General features: G+C 35.5%; 1 protein-coding gene across 2 annotated transcripts in view; it reads left to right on the forward strand.

The window, feature by feature from the left end:
• Positions 1 to 17,983, forward strand: part of LOC148954955 (uncharacterized) — a 234,621-nt gene that overhangs the window by 101,695 nt on the left and 114,943 nt on the right. The window contains exon 1 of one of the 2 annotated variants that reach the window (XM_089108003.1): positions 1,502 to 1,542. The exons of the other annotated variant lie outside the window; for it this stretch is intronic. Coding sequence (XP_088964129.1) covers positions 1,534 to 1,542 — 9 coding nt within the window. The 5' untranslated portion in view covers positions 1,502 to 1,533. Of the gene's footprint in view, positions 1 to 1,501; positions 1,543 to 17,983 lie in introns of those variants that run through there. 2 annotated transcript variants of the gene reach the window in all.

Below are 17,983 nucleotides of genomic sequence, written 5' to 3' on the forward strand. Positions count from 1 at the left end.
GTTTGTGGACAACACAACAGTAGTCTAAACCTTGTTGGAGATCCAACATTAAACCTTTCCCCTTTTTCATAATAAAAAAACCCTTTATGTAAACAGTAAACCCAGTTATTGGACCTTTCAACCATCCTGAACAAAATGACTATCTCAAAACTTTATGACTAACACTATTTTAAAATAAATAATGCGCAAGTAGTCATACCAGGAGTCACAGTAGCAGAAGCAGCTGCCTGGTAGTGGCCCTTAAATATTCAAGTTAATGCTTTCACCCATTCTAAGAAATTATAGACACTCGTATGGTGCTTGATAATGAAATTGAATTGGGTAATTTCATGGACTAGGGAAACTGAGCTTCAAGAAATAGTTTTTTGTTCAATGTGTCAAATTAGCTTCAAATAAAAAGACAATGATTATATTTAGTACCACATGTAAAAAAAAAAAAAAAAAAAAAAATTGGCAGCATTCGGTATTGATACTTATTGTAGACAGAACCTTGTTGAACATACAAGTTTAACAATCGGATAAAGCCTTTTGATTCTGAAATTTAAAACAAAACAAAGTTTGCAATTTGTTAAATAAAGTAGGTTTTCTCTTATATCCATCCCATTTTCCATTTATATTTTGTTTCGAATCTTAAAACAATGGAAAAGCTAAGTTGCTTTAAATTCCATTATACCAGTCACAGCTGTGCAAAATTGTTTCGCCAGAATCGTGCGAAGGAAAAATGCCATGCCAAGGTATACTTTTGGGAAAAGAAAATAAGTTTTAAGGGTTTATATAGGTCGAGAAACTGTTCATGGGGCCAATCGAGACTTATTTCTAGAGAACTAAGCCAAGTTCCAAACATTGAGGAACGTCATGTTCTTCTTTAGGAGAACAATATTTAAATATTCAATTGATACTTTTCTATCCAGCAGCGCTAAATTAAATTTCATCCTTCACCAAGATATTCGCTGTCAGAGCCCTTGGTATCAATGTGAGCTATGTTTCAAATGATTTAAAAAAGAAGTACCAATAAGATAACATATACTTTGCCCTAAAGTGTACTTGCCAATCCTTCATTCTATTTTAAAGGATTATGAACTACATGGGTGAACAAATTCTCAGACACGGTCATAATTAATTGGGTTTACACGTCAAGAAAATCAAATCTATCGGATTATGTGAAAAAATCGTGTGATTGAGATGTTACATTTCTTTGGGCTGGCTTCTCGACTACTCGCCGTGTTTTTTTTTTTTTTTGCTTTTTTTTTCTTAAGCACCCTTTTAAAATTATCTTTTTAAATTAAAAGGATTCTTTTATTGGACTTCTGGTCGTGTTCCATCCATTTTTCTCTGATTAAAACGTTTTCTTTTCGAGTTAGTTGGCTTATGGTTCAAGAAAATATTTACATACACATTGTGGGTTTTACCATTAAAAAACAACAACAACAAACGACAAATGATTGTGACAAAAAAGATAATATGAAACTATAAAGTCAGATAAGCGCCTCGGTCATTTTAAGTTGTTCATTTGTTCTCACCAAATTGAGTGATATGGAAGGGGTGAGTTTTTCCATTTACAGATGTTGTATAGTGTTTGTTTGTAAGCCTCTTCTCCATAAGAGACACAAATAAAGTAACTTAAATGCCGTGGTTTTACTCACTGAATTTTATATTTAGTGGGGGTTTATTCATTTACTCCTTTGTTCAAAGCGGTTGAATTAAACTAAGTGTTTAAGTCCCATATTGGTAACAGCATGCATTATATACAACATTAAATATGACCAGTGGTAGTTTTAAAAAGAAAAAATAAGTTTTACTTCAATAGATCTAAAAATTAATGTCTAGATTATTGGAAAGTTTTTTCTTTAAAAAAGAAAAAAAGTCATTAACATGGAATTGGGTAAATAATTTATTTTTGTATTTACCCACTGGCTAAACTTTACCTTATCTACAATGTGACCCAACAAGTCATAATTATTGATGTTCCATGGAGATACAATGTAGTTATTTTTTCGGTCACATTGGACTTTAACAGGGATAAAAACGACACAGTTTAAAACATAATTATAGTGAAATCTTCCTCCAAAATTAATTTAGAAAAATTATTATAAAAACAACTGTTCTTCTTGTTGGTTAAAGTCTATGTGAGTAGATTGGTGTTTCTCTTGACTCAGAGACTGTTTTCTTCTAAAAGCATTTTTAATTACATTTGCGTAAGACTCACGACCAACTGTGCCCAGTAGTCGAATATTTGTAACAAGAATTTTTCTACCACCTAGTTATCATCTCTTTCTTTTAGTTAAACTTAAATTACTTCACTTAATTTATTTCTGGTTTGGTACCATATTCATGCGTACTCTAAAATAGAGGGGCTGGGGGTTACAACCCCCTACTATATATATTACATCCAAATTTTACTTGTGTCACGATGTTTGTGATGTCTGTGTTTAGAAGACAATCGACAAGGAGAATCCATATATAGAAGCCTGCATCGTGCCGAGTGCCGGGAACCGGCCACGTTATCTAAAGCACCTCTCAGGGAAAGTTCTAAGATATGAGCCCATGAACAGTTTTTTCAGGCTTTAGGTTTATACTCTCCCCATAAAACGTGTTAATTTTGGCCCTGATAAACAGCTGGTTTTATTGGATAAACAGTGTAGTAAAATAAAAGAAGATTATTTTTGGACTGCATATGTATTTCTTGATAAATATTATAAATCTGAGAGGTGACCTAGAATTGCTTCTGACACTAGGGGGCTATGGAAATACCCTTCCAATTGTTTTCATTATTTTCGTTGGATTGCAGAGAAAATGCCAATAATTGGAACTTGACTGAATTAAATAAAAAAACAAGTTTTTTTAACTGAAAGTACGGAACGACGTTAAAACTTAAAACGAACAGAAATTATTCCTTATATGAAAGGGGCTGTCCCCTCCTCAACGCCTCGCTCTTTACGCTAAAGTTTTTTATTGTTTAAAAAAAATAGATTTGTGAGAAAGTCAAACTTTAGCGTAAAGAGCGAGGTGTTGAGGAGGGGACAGCCCCTTTCATATACGCAATAATTTTTGTTCGTTTTAAGTTTTAACGTCGTTCCTTACTTTCAGTTAAAACAACTTGTTTTTTTATTTAATTTTTGGACGTTTTTTAATTAATGCAGGTTTTGATATTGGCTCACTATACAAGAATAATTATAACAAAATTTGCATATTAATTTTACTTTTATTTGGTTAAATGGCTTTCTCGAAACTTGTTTAATTTTATTTTACGAACGTTTTTATTAGTAATAAATATACGTAACTTACGAATTAACTTACGTAACCAACTTCTTTATCCATTTATTTTTAATACGTATATTAGGGGTTTCGCTCCCTATCCAATACCTTGCTTTTGACGTTAAAGTTCGAATTTTGTTCCAATTCTTGCAAAATGGCCCCTTAATCACAAAGGCCGTTAATGAAAATAAATAGCTCTTATCAAAGTATTAAAAATCTTTGGCTTAAAGAGCGAGGTATTGACTAGGGGATGAACCCAATCATATGCGTAATATTTTCTGTTCGTTTTAAGTTTTGATGTTGCTCCTTACTTTCAGTTAAAAAACTTGTTTTTATTTAATTTCTGATCTTTTTCTTTAATAATGATGGGAAATCTAGCGCCCCCCTTATAGCAATGTCCCTTCCCCCATGAGAACTTTCTTCATGAAAATATCCTCCCATATAACCCCTGACCCCCCTTCCACCTACCAGAAAAAATCCCCCCTGAAAACATCTGTATACTTCCCAATAACCAATACTATATGTTAACATTGGGTAAAGTTCATAACTTTCAACCCTTCCCCTGGGGGCTTCGAGGGATTAAGTAATCCTAAAAGACATAGTTATAATATTTTCGACCATGCTGAACAAAATGGCAATCTCAAAATTTTGATCGGGTGACGTTGGGAAAAAAATGAGCGTTGGAGGGGGCCTAGTTGCCCTCCATTTTTTTTGGTCACTTAAAAAGTGCACTAGAATTTTTAATTTCCGTTCTAATAAGCCCTCCCACGATATTCTAAGACCACTGGGTCGATACGATCACCCCTGGGGAAAATAAAAAAAAAAAACAACAAATAAACACGCATCCGTGATCTTTCTTCTGGCAAAAAATGGAAAATTCCACATTTTTGTAGATAGGAACTTGAAACCTCTACAGTAGGGTTCTCTGATACGCTGAATATGATGGTGTTATTTTCATTAAGGTTCTATAACGTTTAGGGGGTCTTTCTTCCTTTTTTCGAAAATCAGCCAAATTTTCTCAGGCGCGTAACTTTTGATAAGTAAGATTAAACTTGATGAAACTTATATGTTTGAAATCAGAATTAAAATCTGATTCTTTTGATGTATCTATTGGTATCAAAATTCCGTTTTTTAGAGTTTCGGTTACCATTGAGCTGGGTCGCTCCTTACTTACAGTTCGTTACCACGAACTGTTTGAAACATGATCTGCTCATCTCTTTTGTAACTTAAATAGAACATTTTATATATAAATTTTTATTTTAATGAACTCTCATTCTATAATCTACGATTAATAGTTTTATATCCCCCCCCCCAAGAAAAAAAAGAAAAAGAAAAATAACAACATAGATATACACATGAGACCATATTCTCTAGAAAAATGTTGAATTTTTAATACAGATAGCTTTGAAGTTCTCATATATTTTGAAATTTATTATAGGCTATAGTTTTTACCAAAATCGCACTTTTGGATATCTTAATTGTTTTTTCCTATAAATTATGCAATTTTTGCTACTCCAATCTGTTTATCCAGGGCTTTTTTAAACATGACGGAGGGTTAAATCCCTCCTCAAGGCCTATTTTCAAATTTAAGCTGAATAGCACATTAATTATACTTACCGGATTCCTGAATAATAGTCATCCCGAAAAAAGTACACCCTGTAAAACATATCTCATGGGAGAGTAAAAAGGTAAGGAATACGGCACTGGACTTAACAGTTTCTACCGGCAGGGATGATCTCCGTCTCACGGTCCTTAGCCGGGATGTGTAATAGGGGCTTACAGGCCAGCCATCCTGTGCTTTCACATGAGTTTTCTTTGAACTCCTCAGAAATTTTGTAGGGACATCGTGCATCCTTTCTCTCTTCATTGAACAGAGGTATCCCTATGAGACATCTTATTTCAGAATCCATATTACTGCCCTAGTCTAAAAAATGTCCCTGGGGATCAGAGATCAAGGATCAAATTCTAAAGACTTTATGTAGCTAAACTCTCACCGTAAGATTAAAAATTCACTTTTGGGGGGGGGGGGGGGTTAAGACCCCGTTCCCTTCCAAACCAAAAAACAATTATTGCCCTTCCTTAAAAATGTTGAATATACAATTCCACACCAATATTCATGATTTTGTGAAGCCTCAAATCAATTAAATCAGTTGATGGAAACGTTAAGATAACTGTTTATGTCCATCCTCTATTTTTTTATTAACCCCGTGCGTCCTTAGAAATCATGAAGTTCTACTTACAGTTTTTCCACGATTCTAAATCAATCGCCCATCTTAGAATTATCACTTGACCTACATTTAGCCCTCTTTGACCCTAAGCTGCTGTTTTTTCTTGATGCAGATAGAGAACTGTAAGCTGCTGTATCGTAATCGTTTTTGCAACCTTAAGGAGGAGCTAGAAATTTCAATTTCTGTTCGAATGAGTCTTTTCCCAATATTCTAAGGCAAGTTTTTCTGTACATTCCCCCTGGGGGAAAAGTATACGCATCCATCACCAACCCTCTTGTTGAAAATGCAAAATCCCACATTTCACAAAGTTTGTGATAATGCACTATAAGCAAAGAGTGACCAGTGCTAACAGTAACCACAATTTCTAAGAAGGAGTTTTGATAATAATGCATACATTAATGGTGATTCTAAACAAATACGGCTACTAGTTTCAACTCATCCACCGTACGATGAACCCATGAGCCTAAAGACAGGAGCAAAGCGCTTCTAAGAGGGCAAGCTATTTTGCTTTAAAATAATTATCAAATTTGGTAAGTCGAAGCCCATAAGCAGGGTTTTTGGGCCCCTGTCTATCAAAATGCAAGGTTACATATATTATCCGAAGAGATCGATCATGCGTCTTTATTTCTTCGTTTGTTTAGATTTTTTATGGGATCATCGTTTTGCAAAAAAGGTCCAAGACAATCGAATGAAGGTTCACATGAACAAAAATTATAAGTTCTAGTACCCTTTTTATTTAGCATAATAAAAAACAGTGCAACAGCCAAGTGGCATTTCCAGCAATTTGGTTGCAGGAAAAAAGAAAAAAAAAACACTTCAACTCCAAAGAACGATAAAAGTACTATTGGTTGAAAATTTTGAAACAGTTATTCAATTTAAAATTATCGAGAATACATTTGATGAGCTTCCTAGTTTCAGAGGCAGCAACACCACGTGATCGCAAATTCGTTCCTAAGGATATATTAAATAAAGAATTTTTTTAACTGAAAGTAAGGAGTGACATTAAAATTTAAGACGAACAGAAATTGTTCCGTATATGAAAGGGGCTGTCCCCTCCTCAAAGCCCCGTTCTGAACGTTAAAGTTTTTTATTGTTTTATAAAGTAGAGTTGCGAGAAAGAGTCAAACTTAAGCGTAAAGAGCGAGGCGCTGAGGAGGGGACAGCCCCTTCCATATACGAAATAATTTCTGTTCGTCTTAGGTTTTAATGTCGCTCCTTACTTTCAGTTAAAAACACTTTTTTTTTATTTAATTTCTGGATGTTTTTGAATTAATGCAGGTTTTGAATTTGGCTCACCGTACATGAATAATTACAATAAAATTTGCATATTAATTTTTTTTTTTGTTGGTAAAATGGCTATCTCAAAATTTTGATCAGATGATGTTGAGAAAAAAGGGGCGGAGGAGTAAACACGCATCCGTGATCTTTCTTCTGGCAAAAGACACAAAATTCCACATTTTTGCAGATAGGAGCTTGAAACCTCTACAGTAGGGTTCTCTGATACGCTGAATATGATTTTCAAAAATAATGATACTGCTATATAATGAAAATCCTATGATACTGCTATGATTTTCATTAAGATTTTATGACTTTTAAGGGTGTTTACCCTTTTTTCGAAAATAATGAAACTGGTCTCAGGCTCGTAACTTTTGATGGGTAACATTAAACTTGATGAAATTTATTTAAAATCAGCATAAAAATTTAATTCTTTTGATGTGTCTATTGGTATCAAAATTCCGGTTTTATAGTTTCGATTATTATTGAGCCAGGTCGCTTTTTCGCCCCCTTTATAGAAATTCTTTTCCCCCATGAACAATTCCTCCATGGAAAGATCCTCCCACGTAACCCTTTCCCCTTGACCCCCCCCCCCACACACACCAGAAAATATCCCACTGAAAACGTCTGCATACTTCCCAATAACCAATACTATATGTACAAAATTAAATAAAAAAAAACAAGTTTTTTTAACTGAAAGTAAGGAGTGACATTAAAACTTAAAACGAACAGAAATTACTCTGTATATGAAAGGGGCTGTCCCCTCCTCAACGCCTCGCTCTTTACGCTAAAGTTTTTTATTGTTTTCAAAAATAAAGTTGTGAGAAAGAGTCAAACTTTAGCGTAAAGAGCGAGGCATTGAGGAGGGGACAGCCTCTTTCATATACGGAATAATTTTTATTCGTTTTAAGTTGTAATGTTGCTCCTTACTTTCAGTTAAAAAAACTTGTTTTTCTATTTAATTTATGAATGTTTTTAAATTAATGCAGGTTTTGATTATGGCTCACCGTACATGAATAATTAAAACGAAATTTGCATATTAAATTTACTTTTTTTTTTGGATAAATGGCTTTCTCGGAAGTTGTTTAATTTTATTTACGAACGCTTTTACTAGTAATAAATATACGTAACTTACGAATTAACTTACGTAACGAAGTTCTATATTCTTATATTTTTATTACATAAATTAGGGGATTCGGACCCTTGTCAATACCTCCCTCTTTACGCTAAAGTTCAGATTTTGTTCTAATTCCTTAAGAATGACCGCTTAATCACAAAGGCCGTTAATTAGAATAAATAGCTCTTATGAAAGTAGGCTACTAAAAAAAACTTCAGCGTAAAGAGCGAGGTATTGACTAGGGGGCAAACCCTATCATATACGTAATAATTTCTGTTCGTTTTAAGTTTTGAAGTGCTCCTTAATTTCAGTTGAAAAGCTTGTTGTTTGTTTTATTTAATTTCTGATTGTTTTTTTAAATAGTGCTGGGAAATCGAGTGCCCCCTTCATAGCAATATGCCTTCCCCATGACAACTTCCTCCATGGGAAGATCCTCCCAAGTAACATTCGACCCCCCTCCACTACCATAAAAAATCCCCCTGAAAACGTCAGTATTACTTCCAAATAACCAATACTATACGTAAACATTGGGCAAAGTTCATAACTTGCAGTCCTTCCCCTGGGGACTGTGGGGGAATAGTCATCCTCAAAGACATAGTTATTATATTTTTCGACCATCTTGAACAAAATGTGTATCTCAAAATTTTGATCGGGTGACTTTGGGAAAAAAATGAGCGTGGGAGGGGGCCTAGTTGCCTTCCATTTTTTTGTCACTTAAAGAGTACACTAGAACTGTTATTTTCAATTCTAATGAGCCCTCCTGCGATATTCTAGGACCACTGGGTCGATACGATCACCCCTGGGGAAAAGAAAAAAAAACAAATAAACACGCATCCGTGATCGTTCTTCTTGCAAAAAAAAAAATAAAAAAATACAAAATTCCGCGTTTTTGCAGATAAGAGCTTGAAACCTCTACTGTAGGGTTCTCTGATACGCTGAATCTGATGATGTAGTCCTTATTAAGGTTCTATGACTCTTAGGGTGATTTCCCCCCTTTTTTCGAAAATAAGGCAAGTTTTCTCAGGCGCGTAACATTTTGGTGAGTAAGACTAAACAAGATGAAATTTATATATTTGAAATCAGCATAAAAATCTGATTCTTTTGATGTTCTATTGGTATCAAAATTTCGTTTTTTAGAGTTTCGGTTACTATTGAGCCGGGTCACTCCTTACTTACAGTTCGTTACCACGAACTGTTTGACAATGGGCGAAGTGCATAGCTTGTAGCCCTTCCCCCGGGGACTGTGGGGGATTAAGTAGTCCTCAAGGACATAGTTATTAGATTTTTCGACTATGCAAAACAAAATGGATGTTTCAAAATTTTGATGAGATGAGTTTGGGAAAAAATTAGCGTGGGAGTGGGCCTAGTAGCCCCCCCCCCAATTTTTTGTTCACTTAAAAATGAACTAGAACTTTTAATTTTCGTTCGAATGAGCCCTCTTGCAACATTATAGGACCACTGGGTCAATACGATCACCCCTGGAAAAAAAAAAAAAAAAAACACGCATCTGTGATCTTTCTTCTGGCAAAAAGCATACAAAATTCCGCAGTTTTGCCAATAGGAGCTCGAAACCTCTACAGCAGGGTTCTCTGATGAGCTGAATCTGTTTCTGTGGTTTTCATTAAGATCCAAGTATTTTAGGGGGTGTTTCCCCCTTATTCGAAAATAATGCATATTTTTTTCAGGTTCATAACTTTTAATGAGTGGGACTAAACTTAATGAAACTTATATATTTAAAATCAGCATAAGAATCCGATTCTTTTGATCTATCTATTGGTATCAAAATTCCGTTTTATAGCCGGGTCGCTCCTTACTTACAGTTCGTTACCATGAACTCTTTGACAATTGGCGAAGTTCATAACTTGCAGCCCTTCCCCCGGGGACTGTGGGGGATTAAGTAGTCCTCAAGGACATAGTTATTAGATTTTTCGATTATGCAGAACAAAATGGATGTTTCAAAATTTTGATGAGGTGACTTTGGGAAAAAATGAGCGTGGGAGTGGGCCTAGTAGCCCCCCAACTTTTTTGTTCACATAAAAATGAACTAGAACTTTTAATTTTCGTTCGAATGTGCCCTCTTGCAGCATTCTAGGACCACTGGGTCAATACAATCACCCCTGGAAAATAAAACACAAAAAAAAATAAAATAAACGCGCATCCCTGATCTTTCTTCTGGCAAAAAGCATACAAAATTCCACAGCTTTGCCAATAGGAGCTCGAAACCTCTAGAGCAGAGTTCTCTGTTGCGTTGAATCTGTTTCGTGATTTTCATTAAGATCCAAGTCTTTTAGGGGGTGTTTCCCCCTTATTCGAAAATAAGGCATATTTTTTCAGGTTCATAACTTTTGATGAGTGGGGCTAAACTTAATGAAAATTATATATTTGAAATCAGCATAAGAATCCGATTCTTTTGATCTATCTATTGGTATCAAAATTCCGTTTTATAGAGTTTCGGTTGTTATTGAGCCGGGTCGCTCCTTACTTACAGTTCGTTACCATGAATTGTTTGATGAAGTCTGTATAAAATAAATGATTGACAAAGACATTTTTTTCAAAGCTTCAAATCTTCTATTTCTATGTGAGTTTAATATAAATATAGGTGAGATTTTAAGCGCGGAATTGGTGAAAGAATTAATCTAAATTTTTTCTCAATTTCCGGGAATATTTTTGGACTAGGCATATAATATGGTTGGTATTGTAACCCAGCGCCACTAGCATAGCATCTGGCAGTGTCAGCGTATGTGGCAAAGCACCCCAAGTGCAACAATTGGCCTCCGCTAGGGTATAGCATCGTAGCAGAGTGGTCCACATTCTCTCGTTGATTATTCTCCCACCAATATTTTTAAATCAAATGGGCTGCCAGGATCGTTACTGTAAATTCTCTGGCACTACGGTGCCACAATCAGCTCTAACGCGCCATGGATTGTACTTGTTCTGCCCTTGAATTAATTTCAATAGCCAGTAGCGAAAAACCTTGGCACTGGGAGTGGGATGGGAGACTCTGAAAAAAACTCTGAAATGCAAGTATTTACAAAAACATTTGCAACAACAAAATATACTATTTATTCTGATTCTGGAATGATTTTCAGTTCTCTCTTCATTCCTGTGAATATTTTGGACTAAGCATGCCATACATTATATTGCAGACACATTTTCTGTTTAATGTAAAGGATTAGTATTATATATTTACCAGTAAAAATCTAGGATAGGTGGGGGCACCATGAACCCCACAGGAATTTTACAGGAGCAAGGTGAAGCAACTTCTACCAGGAGCTTTGATTTGGTCCTCAAATTAAAATTTATGTATTTCTCATATTCTTGTTTATCAGCATATTCATGCTTTACATTTTTTTAAAACTTTAAAAAATTAAGTACTGATTAAAACACATGCAGCAACAAACTTATTGTTGTTGGACAACAAACAACCCCACCCCCCAAGATCTGGACGTCACAAATAGACGAGGTTAATTGATTACTTCGATACGCCGAAAAATTGTAAGTCATACAACGCGGAATCTTGTGATAGGGAAGTGTATGATTAGGGATTTTAAGGGATATATATAATAGGGAATGGGCATGATAGGGGATACAATAAGTATATGAAAGGGAATAGGGAATTTGTTTGATATGGAAGGGATATATTTGGATTCCATTGTTATTGGAACTGGTCTTACTCAGATATAGGGTAAGTAGAAGTGGAGTAAGGCTCCAATTGTCTCTATTACATCAGTATGCTGATTCTAAACATGTAAAACTTATTACTTTCATTGCTGCTCATCAAAATTAGTGTACGAAAGTTTTCCTAATTTTAGAAATAAATGTTGATTGACACAAAAAGGGGTGCAATCTTGCAGTAGAATTTAACAAATACAAAAACCATAGGGGAAATTTCTTACTTTTCAAAAGAAGAATGGTCATGTATGTGGTCATCCTTAGTCCGTAGTCTAACATTACCGGATGACGGTTCATTCAAATCAGCATCTAGAGATCTGGTGTCCTTTTGGAGCAATTAAATTTAGAAAGAACAAGTTTTTTGAACTGAAAGTAAGGAGCAACATTAAAACTAAAAAAAAACAGAAATTATTACGTATACAAAGGGGGTTGCCCCTCCTCAACACCTCGCTCTTTACGCTAAATTTTTTTAGTACTTTTAAAAACGTGTCTTATTGTTCTAATTAAACGGCCCTTGTGTATCAGGAGTAACCTCATTTTCTACCTTAACCGCAGCAGTGTTATTCTCGTACATAACACTAATCACTTTAATGTATTTGTCTGGTATACCATACAAGGATAAAACCTTTACTAAAGATCTTCTACCGACAAAATCAAATGCTTACTCATAATCTATAAAACTGAGGACCAAAGGTGTTTGACAACCCAGGCACTTCTCAATTATTAACCTAAGAGTGAAAATTTTGTCGACATATCCACAACCTTTTCTAAAACCGCACTGTTCTTCTCTTAAAACTTTGTCTACGGCATCTCTCAGTCTAAAAAGTATCATATTTCCAAGTAATTTACTACCTAAAGAGACCAGACTAATCCCTCGATAATTACCACACTCACTTTTATCACCTTTCTTATAAAGTGGCTTAATTAAGGTTTTCCTAAAATCATTAGGTACTTCCCCCTTTTCAAAAATCATATTCATAATCTTCAGTAACTTATTTCTAACCTCAGAGCCACCATATTAGAATCGCATTTACCACACTATCAGCACCTGGAACCTTATTATTTTTTAGTCCTTTTAGAACTGTAGCTAATTCTTCCTCACAAAACAAATCTTCCTTCCCATCAAAGGTATCACAAACTTTTTAATTTTTCTCTATATCACTTCCTTCAACTCTATCTCGGTTAACCAAATTCTCAAAATGTTCAGCCCATCTCTCTTTAGTTTTTTCCTTATCACTAATTGCGGCCCCATTCCTATCTTTAACTGGGACAAGTCCGGATTGAATACCCTCTCTCAGTTTATTAACATACCAGTACAATATTTTACTATTATGTCGTCTAGCGGCATTTTCCAGATCCTCGGCAATTTTATCGATGGTCTCCATTTCACAGCTCCTTAGTTCATGTTTTAATGCTTTTTCCAATTTTTTTACATTCCTTTTGTTTTCATATGATCTATCACTAAAGTAATTCTTGTACAAGTCCTTTCTCCTTTCTATCAAACATAAAGCCTTTTCACTAATATTCTTAGCTGCAGTTCCAGCTTTTTTCTCCAGGACAACCCTTGACACTACTAGATGGTGATCTTTACTTTTAACATCAATAACGGCACTCCTATATACCCTAGTGTCTTGCATTGATCCTGCCAGTCTTCGGTTTATAATGACATAATCAATAAGGTTTGCTGTCTTACCATCACGTGAATACCATGTTAACTTATGAGCCATTTTATGACCAAACAACGTGTTGGCTATGATTAGATTGTTATACCTACAAAATTGCAAAAGTCAGTATCCATTATTGTTTTCTTTTCCTACACTAAATTCTTCTTAGTTTGTATATCCTCCATTTCTATTCCCTTCGAGCTAAGCGTTATTATCCTATAATACATGCACAATATTTTTGCCTCAGGCCTAGCTAACTGTCTTCTGTAACTGTAAGTAAAATTCCTCTTAATCAACACTATTTTCGACAGTCGGTCATAAAGGGGCGTATAAAACCGGGAGTGATACTTTGTGCTTTTTAATCATAAATAAAAGGTTAATATTCCATTTTAGATTCCTTCACAACCTATACAAGACATAACAGATTTCGTATTCATTATGAGCCCTGCTCCCTGTCTATGTACCCCATCTTTCCAGCCTGAGTAAACAAATTCTATATCACCTAATTTCATACTTTCTACCCCTGGAATATGAGTTTCTGAAACTCCTAGTAAATCTAGTTCGAATCGTCTGAATTCGTCAGTCAAAATGTCGATACGATAGTCATTTTTTAACGTCTAACATTCCAAGTTCCAATTTTCATGTTCTTTAAATCATTAAAATTATTTTCGCCTCAGGAAAAGCAATGATCCAGGATACCAGTGCAGGACGGGGATCACATATCTTCTCAAGTCTACACCGAAATGCTTAAGCCGGCTTAAAACCGGACGGCAAGAAGTCCCTGGGACCTCCCTGAATGGGGGCTTTGTGCAATCCTGGGCCCATCTTGGTTACAACATGGTTTTCAGCACTTGGCGATGCTCTTCTATCAGCAAGAGTTGAAATCCTGCACAGACAATCTCAAGCCTATTACCTCCGACTCATTATATATTCATGCCTACAAATATTATGCTACTACAGGGAGGCTGCCCATAATAGATAAATTAGCTAGGAAGAGGTTCTTCAGCCCGAAGACGCCCATCAAAACATACAAAGCCCAGAAGAATTATTCATTAGTCAGGATCCCGTGCAAATGCTGTGTTGTTTACTAGGCTATAATTTCCTCAAGGGGTGCCACTCCTCGAGTAGGAATAGAGTTGACCACAAGGTCCCCAGTCTTGTAGGTACCCCAAAAGGGTCAAGACAGCCCTTTGCAGAGGCCTTTGTCCATAGACCTGGATCTTACGCCCTGCCGCAGTTGTCCTCCTTAAGAGGATCCTTCCGCGATGGTGTTCTGCGTCACCATGCAATTTAGCCCATTACTGGGAGAAGGTTTGTAACTCCTGGGACTTGTGGACAAGCCAGTGGGCCCTTTTGAGTGTACATTTGAGGGGCCTTCTTCCTCCTCCACCTGTATTTATGACGCTGAGCAAGGGTACCCCAGTTTCTATTATGGATCCCCAGGGACAAGGTCCTCCCTTGGTCAGTGCCTCCTGTGGAGGTACCCTACATATCTGTAGGGCGTTCCCCTATCGCCACCTGGGGAAACGCTGAATGGCCTGTTGGAAGCCAACTAATATCTAGCCTAATTTTAAGAGTGATCGTTACGATCACCCCTGAAAAAAAAAGAAAAAAAAAGAGCATCTGTGATCTTTCGCCTGGCAAAAAAATAAAAAATTCCACTTTTTTGCACACAGGAGTTAGAAACCTTTACAGTAGGGTTCTCTGATACGATGAATCTGATGGTGTTATTTTTAATTGAGATCATTTGACTTTTAGGGGTTGTTCCCCCTTTTTAGGAAAATCAGGAAAATTTTATCAGGCTTGTAACCTTTAAGGGGTAAGCTTAAAACTAGTGACAATTATATATTTGAAATCAGCATAAAACGCCGATTTTTTTTATATATCCATTGGTATCAAAATTCTGTTTTATAGAGTTTCGGTTATTATTGAGCCGGGTCACTCCTTACTTACAGTTCGTTACCACGAACTGTTTGATAATAGTGAATACACTGTAGGAAACTACGAATTCTTAACACTAAGACCCGTTGAACGTCAGTTCTAACCTGAACAGAACTAAATTTTTTGTCGAAGCAAAAATTCTGAGAATCATTGAAAGGGTGTTTGAAAAACCATCCAGTATCAGAAAATGATAACTATGGAAAATACTTAATTTAGTAGTAAATAACTTGCAAAATGATTTATATTTGTGTTTAAAAAACGAGCCTGAAGCCCCTCAGAACCCACGGCAGATTAAAAAGGGCCGTGTGCAAATAGCCAGCCACTATATCAAATCAGTGGTTTAATGCCATGAGATTGCTAGCTCTAGGCTAGCCAATTAATTTGTAATTGTTTAAAAACCTAAACCGGTCGTATTAGTTTTACTTCATCTTAAAAAACATGCTTTTTAGCACGACTGGTTCATATTTTTCTTATTTTTTTGCTAGCAAGCTATTGGCTGATCACAGAGAGATGTTCAATGGTTAATTTAAAAGCCACTGCTGATATCTACATGTCTCTTATAAATTCATTTTAATGATTACATCATAAAGTTCCACGTAACTTGAAAAACAACACTTCTTGGTACAATTTCAGGAAACATAACAAATGTACTATTGTGATATATATATATATATGGTTCAGAATTCTTGAGTGAATTCCCTTCTTGTATGCAACTTCTCCCAACCCCGTTAGTAAGCGAAAACTAAAAAAATACTTTTGGAAACAAAAAATATCATGACTGAAAACTTCATGTATTTATTTTTAATTTCATGAAAATAAATTGAATTTGTCTTTGCGAATTTTCAAGGATACCAGTGAAAACAACCCCGTTTGACGTCTATCTGAGAGACAAAGTTGCACACATTTTAAGGGAAGCTTAGGAAAGGTTTAAACTAGACCCTATACTTCATGCCCTTTTTTAGCACTAAGTCATGTTGATTTTAGTTTCTTCGCCTGAGTTTGACAACACTCTTTTCTGTAAGGTGTACTGTGTCGATTAAAATAATAACGAGCAAAACTTAAGTTTAGTTTAAAACTAAGTTTAAGTAAACTTAAGCAGAGTAATACACAAAGGAATTAAGGAAGGGAGTTTGCTTCCCTTTTTAAGGAAGTAAAGATCGAAGTTTAAACTTAAATCAAACAAAAATTTTTACTTTAAGGACTATATAAAATATTACTACAAAACTAGCTCAACTAATCTGATTCGTGATATCTTCCATTACTTTTAGACAGGTATGTCAATCTCCCAAGGTGCCGATCTTCAAGTTGTGTAAGCTATAGGTTAGGTGTTCAAAGGTGTTAAAAGGTGTCCTAAGTTACTTCTGGTGTTGTTTAACTTTAAACATTAAAACTTTGATGGGTTACTTTGAACCAGAGATTGAGGAGTCTGAACTCATATGGCATCAAAATTCCAGTTAAAAGGAAGATAAATATAATATTATTTCTAAAATAAAAAGCAAAGAAAATCAAATTAGTGAAATATCAGATGACCAAAGTCTTGATCAAATAAAAATTTCGTGCCATGATTGAGTCAAGAGGCTGAAAGATCTCCATGATCTATCCTTGTTTCTTCGACGGCATATGACGTTCAGTAAGAAGTCAGGAGAAGGATTATCTACTTTGAACACCACAAAATACTTATAAATACGACCCATGAAGAACTTTATGCGGAATCAACGTCCATCCACGCAGGTTGCTTGGTAATTTCAAACCGTTTTTGGCTTCTGCCCTGCATTACAGAGTAGAAGGGCCAGCACTCACCAACTCATCAACTACCATTTCAGACTCATTCTTGAATCCTGATAGTCAGTCGTGTTGGACTCAAAACTCAAATCACCTTCACCCGCAACGTGGTGCTATACTAAGAAAAGAAAAAACAACTAAGAAATGAATATAAAGACGACAAACGGGTCTATGGCAAGTAAATAAAAATGAAAAGAAACAAAAAAAAAATCAAACTAATATTTCGCCCGTATACAAGGTGTCTTCAGTGTAGAAAAAAAAACTAGAAACTAAAACTAAAAAATATAACTAAAAATATAAATATAAATTTTTTAATTATATTTTTTAGTCTTAGTTTCTAGTGGTTTTTTTTCTACGCTGAAGACGCCTTGTTGTATACGGGCGAAATATTCGTTTCATTTTTTTTTCTCTTTTCGCTTTCATTTACTGGCCATAAACACGTTTGTCGTCTTATATTCATTTTTTTTTGTTTTTTGTCATTGCTGGCTAGCTCGGCTTAGAATTTTTTTTTGTTCGGTACTAAGACATTTTTGCTTGATATTCGTAGCAAATTTTTCAAATCAGCTGGCTTGTAGGACATCCTATAAAACATTGCTGATGCTTTTCACAACCTCTTTTGGCGTTAGGTGAGCTACAAGTGGGGGTCTAAGATGGCTGAGGAGCGTGGTAAGCACTTGGCAAAGATGGTCTTTAGATTGTCTTTTCCATTTGAAAATAAAATTTTCAGGAGTAAGTGGAAGATCCCAATCCCTCCAGATTGAAACAAAAACAACTTGCTGTTAATGAATATATCTGTAGCGTTCAGTGGAAGCTGTACAAACCAAATGCTGTTTCTGCAGGCTTTAAACACTCTAGGAGAAAGTGGGAATATTGTTTGTTGTCCAACAAAACTTTCACCCCTGCTCTTTTCTTTTCTTCAGTGCCAGTGACATCAATAGCTCAGAGGGTTCATGCAACAAAAGGGAATGGGAAGGAGAATGATTGCCCTCCAATCACTTGATTCTTAAGAAAGATAATGGATCTGTCAATTTCCAACTGAATGATCCAAT

The sequence above is a fragment of the Artemia sp. Qi Xiang Cuo genome, chromosome 2 (assembly GCF_049724085.1).
Source record: "Artemia sp. Qi Xiang Cuo chromosome 2, ASM4972408v1, whole genome shotgun sequence".
Classification (NCBI taxonomy): Eukaryota; Metazoa; Arthropoda; class Branchiopoda; order Anostraca; family Artemiidae; genus Artemia; species Artemia sp. Qi Xiang Cuo.